General features: G+C 51.9%; 1 protein-coding gene across 1 annotated transcript; it reads right to left on the bottom strand.

Moving 5' to 3' along the window:
* Window positions 1-4,128: 4,128 nt before the first annotated feature.
* Window positions 4,129-11,411, bottom strand: LOC139256091 (class I histocompatibility antigen, F10 alpha chain-like). Its single transcript, XM_070874121.1, has 2 exons — window positions 11,406-11,411; window positions 4,129-5,265 (listed from the first exon to the last, which is right to left on the bottom strand). The coding sequence occupies exons 1-2, from the start codon at window positions 11,409-11,411 to the stop codon at window positions 4,129-4,131; spliced, it is 1,143 nt and encodes a 380-aa protein (XP_070730222.1).
* Window positions 11,412-12,190: the final 779 nt, after the last annotated feature.

The following is a 12,190-nucleotide window of genomic DNA, read 5'->3' as shown; positions in this document are numbered from 1 at the left end:
GTGCTTTGAGAATGGGCGAGAAGCCGACGATCTGAAAACCCTTTCTTACCACCCACGCCGGAAATAACACCAATTTTTGGGCGATATGCACAAAAGTGTAAAATCTAACCCATAGTGTTTAATCAGACTTTAAGATGGAATATAACACATTAGTTGTATCGCAAAAACATACAATCGTAACAGGTAGCTGATAGATATTCCGTCTTTAGTTCAAAACAATGATTTAAACACAGCATTCGTATCAGTTTTATACATTCATAACAGTTTTATACATTTTTCGGTATCCCTGATTTCTAACATATTCCCCTCCTTGAGAGAAAGTTATTTCGATCTCTCATTTCCGTACCTCTACTAACCATGCCAACTCTAGATTTTGCTAAGGGTGATACAAAAATGAAGATTTTCCCCTTTGTTACAATCCGTTCCTTTAAACGGGAGTTGCAACCTCTGAGCCCTTTCTCAAATTCAATTCACTGTTCCGGTGTTCCAATTCTCCCCTGCCTGGGCTATCCTCTGTTTCTTGTATCTCTCCTGATCTTACCCCACCTGGGGTTTCCTCTGTGTTGCTTCACATATTCCCTTTTGTTGTGTTCAATTAATCAAATATCAAATACACTATCATCACAAGTTAAATAATTACCAGAGCGTGTGAAATAATTTGAACCTAAGAATGTACTGATATATTAGGCCCAATATCCCACCATTCTGAATGTCGTACCAATTGAACCACTTAATTGTGCAGCTTATACTGAAGTATCTCATTTACTGTCAGTTTCACTTCAGTATCGGTTTTGAAAGAGGCTCTTTAGACCCGTAAAACATACTACAGGAGGCAGCATCAAAACCCTCATACTGGATTCATACTGGCTTTTCCCACGCTCTGTTACCTACCAAACATAATTATTATAGTTACAATTCAGTCTGACAATCAGTAGCACATCAACTAAGTATATACATGTCCAGCAAACATTGATGCAGGTAATGAAAACAGACATTGTACAGAAAGCTGAAGTTTAACATCTAATCAACAAGTCATGGACTTAAAAGATTCTCCAAATCTCTCTCTTTGTCATTAATTAGATTGATTCTCGATGGAGTATGTGTTAATTGTCTCACTTCCCTGAGCCACATTAACCATTTCACATCTTCTGTTGTCAAGTAACTGAGCATGTCTGAGACCTGTTCGAATGTCTGAAGTATATGATGACCTCCAGCAGGAGGGTTCGATAACTGATCATTCTTAACTGGTTCTATAAGATAAAACATGCAATATTTATTCTTTCACGGTTTTCAACTGATTGATATGGTACTATTTACCCCACTTGTTCCTCCCCTTTTTCCCCAGGGAATTGCAACAGATAGACCGAAGGACTGACCCCGTCAATAATCGGGAATGGGGCCATTCCACCTTGGTTCGAAGCAATGTTGTTGCTTCCCATAGTTTAGTAGCATTACGATATCTCCCACTTGATGTTCAAAAGGTCGGAACTGCTTATCGAAGTGTTTCTATGCCTGGCTTCTTGACTTCCCTGTCTGTCTGGCTACATTTCAAGCCATTTTTGGTTGGCAGTTCCCTGTACTAAGGGTGTAACTGAAGGGGTTAACAGATGGGCTGGCATTCGCATTAGTCGCCCAGTCATAGCTTGGTAGGGTGAAATACCCGTTGTGCTATGCGGGGTGGATCTAATAACTATCTGGCACATTGACAGCATGCTAGACCATTTGGTGGGGTGGTCTGCACCAAATTTGTTTAACATAATTTTCAGAATTCGATTTCCTCTTTCCACCATTCCAGATGATTGTGGACGGTGGGAGATATGAAGTTTATGCAACATACTCATTGTCCGTTGCAGCTCGGTAAAACTTTGTGCGGTATCAGCCTGAATTGGCACTCCCTGCCTGCAGCTCACCTCACCCAATAATAGGCGAGCTGCTGTCAATACTGTGTTTGTTTTACATGGAAAAGACTCCATCCATTTTGTAAACGTATCAACTACAACCAGACAATACCACAACCCAGAAGGCCCTGTAGGCAAGGGCCTATAAAGTCAATTTGAAGGTGGGACCTTGGCCCCCTCGGGAGAAGGGGGACTACCCAACAGTGCTCGCTTCATGTGGCACTTGGGTTTTGCTGTAAACAGGGCAGGCAACATTCACTCTATGAGTGACGTCAGTAACACAATTATGATGCCATGCAAATTTGTGTAGTTTCTGAACAGTTGCATCGGCTGAATAGTGTCCTCCCACCGGGTGTCAATGGAGGAGATCAAACATTTTGGGTGCCATGGATGGGGGAACACAGACAACTGGGAGATCAGATGATAGCCACCGCAAGCAGGGCCCATACATTAACAGGAGGGCAGATTTCCCAGACTGATCTGGAGCCAATTGTGTGTCCACAGCCCATGGAGTGGGCTGAGACAACGGACATCCATCCCGATGCCATGCAATAACAACCGCATAGGGAAGATAACTGGCCTAGAGACCGGGAGATCGATGTCCCCACCTTGAATACTCGGGACAGACCTTAAGGGAGGGGTAGGAGCTTGCCAGAGGTTAACGGTGGCATCTGTAGCAGCATGATCTGCTTGTGAGTTGCTCCGGGTGTGTAAGTTCAAAGATGGTGAGTGAGACTTCTTACCAACATAAACAGGGGCTGATCGTGTTCCGAGCATACAGCGATAAAGGTAACAAAGTGTTAATCGCATAGGCACTATCTGGCCAGGCATTAACAGGTATGTCATAAGTCATTTGGATTGCTGTCACCAGGGCTGCAACTTCAGCACATTGAGCAGAGTGGGGAATGCATTTATAGAAATGACTGCACAGGAGGAGATCATTCGGCCTCGGAGCTCGCACTCTCTTCTGTAATCCCATTCCCCCCCGCCCACCCCACCCCCAGATCTTATAACATTCTTCCTTTTCAAATATTTATCACATTCCCTTTAGGTTTTAGAATCTTTGGTTTCCGTTCCCTAGTTCCCCATTCGCCCACCACTGGAAATAATCTTTCACTATTTACCCACAGTAAGGTCCCCAGGTTTCACTCACCTCTTTACTGGCTGCTCCTCTCTCAGTGTCACTCCCACTCACCACGTTGCTGCTGCTCCCGGCTCTGGGGGAAATACTAGAACCCACACCCACCCCATTCCCCAGTCTCCCTCTCCCCGAGCACCCATTCCCCAGTCTCTCTCTCCCCGAGCCCCCATTCCCCAGTCTCCCTCTCCCAGAGCCCCCATTCCCCAGTCTCCCTCTCTCCCCAAGCCCCCATTCCCCAGTCTCCCTCTCCCAGAGCCCCCATTCCCCAGTCTCCCTCTCTCCCCAAGCCCCCATTCCCCAGTCTCCTTCTCCCAGAGCCCCCATTCCCCAGTCTCCCTCTCTCCCCAAGCCCCCATTCCCCAGTCTCCCTCTCCCCAAGCCCCCATTCCCCAGTCTCCCGAGCCCCGAGCCCCCATTCCCCAGTCTCTCTCTCCCCGAGGCCCCATTCCCAAGTCTCCGTCTCCCCAAGCCCCCATTCCCCAGTCTCCCGCTCCCCAAGCCCCCATTCCCCAGTCTCTCTCTCCCCGAGGCCCCATTCCCAAGTCTCCCTCTCCCTGAGCCCCCATTACCCAGTCTCTCTCTCCCCAAGCCCCCATTCCCCAGTCTCCCTCTCCCTGAGCCCCCATTCCCCAGTCTCTCTCTCCCCAAGACCCCATTCCCAGTCTCCCTCTCTCCCCCAGCCCCCATTCCCAGTCTCCGTCTCCCCAAGACCCCATTCCCAGTCTCCCTCTCTCCCCCAGCCCCCATTCCCAGTCTCCCTCTCCCCCGGCCACCATACATAGAATCATAGAATGGTTACAGCACGGAAGACGACCATTTGGCCATCCAGCCCGTGCCGAAATCGACACATCTCATTTACATTAAACACCAAAAGACCCAACTGGAGATTTCTATCCAATCACCAAAAAGAAAATATCCCCAAACCCACTCAATGATAGATACATTACCGATTACTATTAACACTGGCAGCAGCCAGTGACAATCAAACGAAATGAAGATGCAGAATCGTGGATTGCTTCTGAATGAACCCTCCTTGCGACACAGCAAGTCCAGATTCTAGTCCCAGTGAACTTCACTTCGGGATCAGCCTCAGGACTGGGCTGCTGAGTTTGGGGATAATTCTCCTCGTTCAGCAGGGTTCGCTGGGCTGTAACCAGATGTCTCCTCTCCTCCTCTCCTCTTCCACACAACCGCACCGATCACAAGAGCAATCAGGGCGACGGCAGCAATCACAATTCCAACAATCAAACCCCTATTTGTTCCCTCTGGCGATCCTGGAGTCACTCGGAACGTCCCGTCCCAGTCTCGGGTCTTCCCTCCTGCTTGGCCGCTCTGCTCATACTGACAGGAATAGGTGGCTCCATCCGCGGGCTCGATCTGAGCCCATGTCGTGAGCTGGTAGGTGCCATCGTGGTTGGGCAGGATGCCCGTGGATTCCGTGTCCCTGATTGGCTCGCCATTTCTCAGGAGGGTCACTTGGATTTCGCGAGGGTAAAATCCTGTGAGGAGACAGGAGAGTTGGGGGGCTTTAATATTTGACGCCTTGTCCACAGAAGGAAACACTTGAGGAGCAACAGCTCCCAGTTCTCTCTCTCCAGCCTTCAGGTATTTCTTCAGCCACTCGATGCACTCCTGCTCCAGGTAACTTTTGTCCTGCTGCATTTCGGCCCTGTCCTGGTCCCACTTGTTCTTGGTGATCTCTCCCCACGGTACCGGGGTGACCCACACCAGGCGATCCTTGTCGAAGCTGATCAGGTCCTTCCCGTCCCAGCCGTACTGCCAGAAGCCGCTGGTGGTGCCGTCATCCCGCAGCTCACAGCCGCACAACCTCTGCAGCGTGTGGATCCCGCCGGTCTGGTTGGTGCGGGTTAAGACGGTCTGAATGTTGCCTTTCATCACCTGCTCCTTGCCCCGCAGGTTCTGTGTGTAGCGCTCCCAGTACTCGGCGCCCTCGCTCTCCCTGATCCACCGCTGCCGCGGGGTGTACTGCCGGCTCACACTGTCATAGTAAATAAACTGCTGGTCATCCACATAACCCACATCGGTGAACTCAGCAATGCCCGGGAGCGGAGTGATAGCCGTGTGCATGTACCGCAGGGAGTGAGAGCCTGCACACACCTCTCCACACAGAAGGGCCAGCACGGTCAGTCCAAACATTGTTACTTCCCTCGACAGGCTGGGATGAGCAGTTTGCAGGCAATCCTTTTCCGAGAGACCGTCCGTGAGCTGCGCCCAATTCAGACCGTGTGATTCCTGTGCCCAGTGCCGATACTGTGTCTCTGGGACTGTCTCTCTGTGCCCTGTGCTGATACTGTGTCTCTGGGACTGTCTCTCTGTGCCCAGTGCTGATACTGTGTCTCTGGGACTGTCTCTCTGTGCCCAGTGCTGATACTGTGTCTCTGGGACTGTCTCTCTGTGCCCTGTGCTGATACTGTGTCTCTTGGACTGTCTCTCTGTGCCCTGTGCTGATACTGTGTCTCTGGGACTGTCTCTGTGCCCTGTGCTGATACTGTGTCTCTGGGACTGTCTCTATGCCCTGTGCTGATACTGTGTCTCTGGGACTGTCTCTCTGTGCCCTGTGTCGATACTGTGTCTCTGGGACTGTCTCTGTGCCCTGTGCTGGTACTGTGTCTCCGGGACTGTCTCTCTGTGCCCTGTGCTGATACTGTGTCTCCGGGACTGTCTCTCTGTGCCCTATGCTGATACTGTGTCTCTGGGACTGAATCTCTGTGCCTGTGCTGATACTGTGTCTCCGGGACTGTCTCTCTGTGCCCTGTGCTGATACTATGTCTCTGGGACTGTCTCTCTGTGCTCTGTGCTGATACTGTGTCTCTGGGACTGTCTCTCTGTGCTCTGTGCTGATACTGTGTCTCTGGGACTGTCTCTGTGCCCTGTGCTGATACTGTGTCTCTGGGACTGTCTCTGTGCCCTGTGCTGATACTGTGTCTCTGGGACTGTCTCTCTGTGCCCTGTGCTGATACTGTGTCTCTGGGACTGTCTCTGTGCCCTGTGCTGATACTGTGTCTCTGGGACTGTCTCTCTGTGCCCTGTGCTGATACTGTGTCTCTGGGACTGTCTCTCTGTGCTCTGTGCTGATACTGTGTCTCTGGGACTGTATCTCTGTGCCCTGTGCTGATACTGTGTCTCTGGGATTGTCTCTCTGTGCCCTGTGCTGATATTGTGTCTCTGGGACTGTCTCTGTGCCCTGTGCTGATACAGTTTCTCTGGGACTGTCTCTCTGTGCCCTGTGCTGATACTGTGTCTCTGGGACTGTCTCTCTGTGCCCTGTGCTGATACTGTGTCTCTGGGACTGTCTCTCTGTGCCCTGTGCTGATACTGTGTCTCTGGGACTGTCTCTCTGTGCCCAGTGCTGATACTGTGTCTCTGGGACTGAATCTCTGTCCCTGTGCTGATACTGTGTCTCTTGGACTGTCTCTCTGTGCCCTGTGCTGATACTGTGTCTCTGGGACTGTCTCTGTGCCCTGTGCTGATACTGTGTCTCTGGGACTGTCTCTATGCCCTGTGCTGATACTGTGTCTCCGGGATTGTCTCTCTGTGCCCTGTGCTGATACTGTGTCTCTGGGACTGTCTCTCTGTGCCCTATGCTGATACTGTGTCTCCGGGACTGTCTCTCTGTGCCCTATGCTGATACTGTGTCTCTGGGACTGACTCTCTGTGCCTGTGCTGATACTGTGTCTCCGGGACTGTCTCTCTGTGCCCTGTGCTGATACTGTGTCTCTGGGACTGTCTCTCTGTGCCCTGTGCTGATACTGTGTCTCTGGGACTGTCTCTCTGTGCCCTGTGCTGATACTGTGTCTCTGGGACTGTCTCTCTGTGCCCTGTGCTGATACTGTGTCTCTGGGACTGTCTCTCTGTGCCCTGTGCTGATACTGTGTCTCTGGGACTGTCTCTGTGCCCTGTGCTGATACTCTGTCTCTGGGACTGTCTCTCTGTGCCCTGTGCTGATACTGTGTCTCTGGGACTGTCTCTATGCCCTGTGCTGATACTGTGTCTCTGGGATTGTCTCTCTGTGCCCTGTGTCGATACTGTGTCTCTGGGACTGTCTCTGTGCCCTATGCTGATACTGTGTCTCTGGGACTGAATCTCTGTGCCTGTGCTGATACTGTGTCTCCGGGACTGTCTCTCTGTGCCCTGTGCTGATACTATGTCCCTGGGACTGTCTCTGTGCCCTGTGCTGATACTGTGTCTCTGGGACTGTCTCTCTGTGCCCTGTGCTGATACTGTGTCTCTGGGACTGTCTCTCTGTGCTCTGTGCTGATACTGTGTCTCTGGGACTGTCTCTCTGTGCCCTGTGCTGATACTGTGTCTCTGGGATTGTCTCTCTGTGCCCTGTGCTGATATTGTGTCTCTGGGACTGTCTCTCTGTGCCCTATGCTGATACTGTGTCTCCGGGACTGTCTCTCTGTGCCCTATGCTGATACTGTGTCTCTGGGACTGACTCTCTGTGCCTGTGCTGATACTGTGTCTCCGGGACTGTCTCTCTGTGCCCTGTGCTGATACTGTGTCTCTGGGACTGTCTCTCTGTGCCCTATGCTGATACTGTGTCTCTGGGACTGTCTCTCTGTGCCCTGTGCTGATACTGTGTCTCTGGGACTGTCTCTCTGTGCCCTTTGCTGATACTGTGTCTCTGGGACTGTCTCTCTGTGCCCTGTGCTGATATTGTGTCTCTGGGACTGTCTCTGTGCCCTGTGCTGATACTCTGTCTCTGGGACTGTCTCTCTGTGCCCTGTGCTGATACTCTGTCTCTGGGACTGTCTCTCTGTGCCCTGTGCTGATACTGTGTCTCCGGGACTGTCTCTCGGTGCCCTGTGCTGATACTGTGTCTCTGGGACTGTCTCTCTGTGCCCTGTGCTGATACTGTGTCTCTGGGACTGTCTCTCTGTGCCCTGTGCTGATACTGTGTCTCTGGGACTGTCTCTCTGTGCCCTGTGCTGATACTGTGTCTCTGGGACTGTCTCTGTGCCCTGTGCTGATACTGTGTCTCTGGGACTGTCTCTATGCCCTGTGCTGATACTGTGTCTCTGGGATTGTCTCTCTGTGCCCTGTGTCGATACTGTGTCTCTGGGACTGTCTCTGTGCCCTGTGCTGGTACTGTGTCTCCGGGACTGTCTCTCTGTGCCCTATGCTGATACTGTGTCTCCGGGACTGTCTCTCTGTGCCCTATGCTGATACTGTGTCTCTGGGACTGACTCTCTGTGCCTGTGCTGAAACTGTGTCTCCGGGACTGTCTCTCTGTGCCCTGTGCTGATACTATGTCCCTGGGACTGTCTCTGTGCCCTGTGCTGATACTGTGTCTCTGGGACTGTCACTCTGTGCCCTGTGCTGATACTGTGTCTCTGGGACTGTTTCTCTGTGCTCTGTGCTGATACTGTGTCTCTGGGACTGTCTCTCTGTGCCCTGTGCTGATACTGTGTCTCTGGGACTGTCTCTCTGTGCCCTGTGCTGATACTGTGTCTCTGGGACTGTCTCTCTGTGCCCTGTGCTGATATTGTGTCTCTGGGACTGTCTCTGTGCCCTGTGCTGATACTCTCTCTCTGGGACTGTCTCTCTGTGCCCTGTGCTGATACTGTGTCTCCGGGACTGTCTCTCGGTGCCCTGTGCTGATACTGTGTCTCTGGGACTGTCTCTCTGTGCCCTGTGCTGATACTGTGTCTCTGGGACTGTCTCTCTGTGCCCTGTGCTGATACTGTGTCTCTGGGACTGTCTCTCTGTGCCCTGTGCTGATACTGTGTCTCTGGGACTGTCTCTCTGTGCCCTGTGCTGATACTGTGTCTCTGGGACTGTCTCTCTGTGCCCTGTGCTGATACTGTGTCTCTGGGACTGTCTCTGTGCCCTGTGCTGATACTGTGTCTCTGGGACTGTCTCTCTGTGCCCTGTGCTGATACTGTGTCTCTGGGACTGTCTCTCTGTGCCCTGTGCTGATATTGTGTCTCTGGGACTGTCTCTGTGCCCTGTGCTGATACTCTCTCTCTGGGACTGTCTCTCTGTGCCCTGTGCTGATACTGTGTCTCCGGGACTGTCTCTCGGTGCCCTGTGCTGATACTGTGTCTCTGGGACTGTCTCTCTGTGCCCTGTGCTGATACTGTGTCTCTGGGACTGTCTCTCTCTGCCCTGTGCTGATACTGTGTCTCCGGGACTGTCTCTCGGTGCCCTGTGCTGATACTGTGTCTCTGGGACTGTCTCTCTGTGCCCTGTGCTGATACTGTGTCTCTGGGACTGTCTCTCTGTGCCCTGTGCTGATACTGTGTCTCTGGGACTGTCTCTCTGTGCCCTGTGCTGATACTGTGTCTCTGGGACTGTCTCTCTGTGCCCTGTGCTGATACTGTGTCTCTGGGACTGTCTCTCTGTGCCCTGTGCTGATACTGTGTCTCTGGGACTGTCTCTGTGCCCTGTGCTGATACTGTGTCTCTGGGACTGTCTCTCTGTGCCCTGTGCTGATACTGTGTCTCTGGGACTGGCTCGCTGTGCCCTATGCTGATACTGTGTCTCTGGGACTGTCTCTCTGTGCCCTGTGCTGATACTGTGTCTCTGGGACTGTCTCTCTGTGCCCTGTGCTGATACTGTGTCTCTGGGACTGTCTCGGTGCCCTGTGCTGATACTGTGTCTCTGGGACTGTCTCTCTGTGCCCTGTGCTGATACTGTGTCTCTGGGACTGTCTCTCTGTGCTATCTGTTCGTGCGCTTTGCCCAGTGCAGAGTGTTTTACACTCAGACTCCTCCGAACTGATTGGTTCGAGGGTATATTTGTCTCCAATTACAATAAAAACAGGCTGTGAGTCAGCAAGCTCCGGGTAGAAAAGACACGGGGAGAGTTTGTGTTGGTGCCGAAATAAACTTTCCAAACATTGAACTATCCAATCAGACAAATACTGCGAGCTGCATCATCAGTTGCCGGGTAGGTTAAAGATAATCCCCGCCTCTCCCGGTCCCGAGTTCTCCCACCACCCTCCAAACCCAACTTCCCGACTCCCAACCCCCCGAAAGCTCTGCCCACCCCCGGCAGCTCGATCTCCTGAGGGGTTCAAGGGATCTGCTGCGAGGGGACTGAAGGGATCTGCTGGGAGGGGGCTGAAGGGATCTGCTGGGAGGGGGCTGAAGGGATCTGCAGGGAGGGGACTGAAAGGATCTGCTGGGAGGGGGCTGAAGGGAGTTGCTGTGGTGTGTGAGAGAAGGCCAGGGCTGGAGAGGCCCAGTGACCTTGTCTGGAGCCCAGGGATCAGTCCAGCTCCTCCAGGCCACCACAGAATAAATTACACTCAACCTGGCCTCTTCTACCTCCCGCCTGGCCTCACCATGATCCCCCCTGACCCATTCCCCAGTCTCCCTCTCCCCGAGCCCCCATTCCCCCTCTCCCCGAGCCCCCATTCCCCAGTCTCCATCTCTCTGAGGCCCCATTCCCCAGTCTCCCCGAGCCCCCATTCCCCAGTCTCCCTCTCCCCGAGCCCCCATTCCCCAGACTCCCTCTCCCCGAGCCCCCATTCCCCAGTCTCCCTCTCCCCGAGCCCCCATTCCTCAGTCTCCCTTTCCCCAAGCCCCCATTCCCCAGTCTCCCTCTCCCCGAGCTCCCATTCCCCAGTCTCCCTCTCCCCGAGCCCCCATTCCCCAGTCTCCCTCTCCCCGAGCCCCCATTCCCCAGTTTCCCTCTCCCCGAGTCCCCATTTCCCAGTCACCCTCTCCCCGAGCCCCCATTCCCCAGTCTCCCTCTCCCCGAGCCCACATTCCCCAGTCTCTCTATCCCCGAGCCCCCATTCCCCAGTCTCCCATTCCCCGAGCCTGCTTTCCCCAGTGTTAAGGGATGATCTAATTGAGATGTTTGATATGATTAAAGGATTTGACCGGGTCGATCGAGAGAAACGATTTCCTCTGGTGGGGGAGGCCAGAACAAGGGGGCATGAAAGTGAAATTTGAGCTCAGCCATTCAGGGGTGATGTCAGACAGCTCTTCTTCACACAAAGGGTAGTGGAAATCTGGAACTCTCTCCCCTAATAAGCTGTCGAGGTTAGGCCAATTAAAAATGTCAAAACTGAGATGATAGAATTTTGTTAGGCAAGGGTATTAAGGGTTACAGAACCAGGGTGGGTAGATGGAGTTGTGATACAGTTCAGCCATGATAAATTGAATGGTGGAACATGTTCCTATGTTCCTACCTATGATCATATTAAGGATGACCGTGGATTTCTGCTGACACTCATGAGCCAATTGTTCATTTGTTATTGCCTCCGGGACCATTACAGGATTCCAATGGGTTTCCCCCGAACTGAGGGATGCCAGGCAGTGAGGCTGTAGGGAAGTGTTCCGGGCCCATGTGCACTGAGCTGCTCATCTGTTCTGCTATTCTGACTTTACCAGCATTGCTATGTTGATTATATATGAGCTAAAAATGTAAGTTAGATACACATAAGATGGGCTTTGATTATTTTGTTCTCCTACAGCAACACACTGAATGATTGCTTGAAAGCAAAACTCAGCCAGCTTCAATGTCACTTCACGTGGGGCCCACAGAGAGACAGCATTGACTTGGACGACATGAAGTATAGATTACAAGATTTAATACAGGCTGGTGTGAATTATCAGGCCAGGTCTGACAACCACCTCGCATTTGTAAACTGTCTGCAAGGCAATTCAAAGGGGCAATTCAAAACTTAAAGGAAGCTGAAAAGATTCTGAGGGAGAATCATGAACATGAATTTGAAAGAAGAAGCATCATCACCTATGGAAACTATGCCTGGGTATATTATCACATGGGCCAACTGACAGAGGCCCAGTCCTACCTCGACAAGCTGGAGATGATCTGTAAACAATTTACTCGGTATACAGCACTGAGACCAGAAGTATACGGGGAGAAGGGTTGGTCACTGTTGAATTCTGCTGCTCAATACTATGAAGAGGCAAAGGAATGTTTTGAGAAGACTCTGGAGGATGATCCTGATGACACTGAATGGAACGTTGGCTATGCGACTGTTCTGTTTCGTGTGGACACGTTTTCTCGTACCCCAGAGAGTGGTGACCGCAGCCAATCAGTGAAGCAGTTGCGACGTGTGGGGACTTGATCCAGATGACTCTGTAGCCATGGTGCTGTTGGCTCTAAAACTACAAGAGTTCAATCAAAAGGTGGAAGAACACGAATTAGT

Source organism: Pristiophorus japonicus, chromosome 3 (assembly GCF_044704955.1).
Source record: "Pristiophorus japonicus isolate sPriJap1 chromosome 3, sPriJap1.hap1, whole genome shotgun sequence".
Classification (NCBI taxonomy): Eukaryota; Metazoa; Chordata; class Chondrichthyes; family Pristiophoridae; genus Pristiophorus; species Pristiophorus japonicus.
This window is presented reverse-complemented; position numbering and strand designations above follow the sequence as displayed.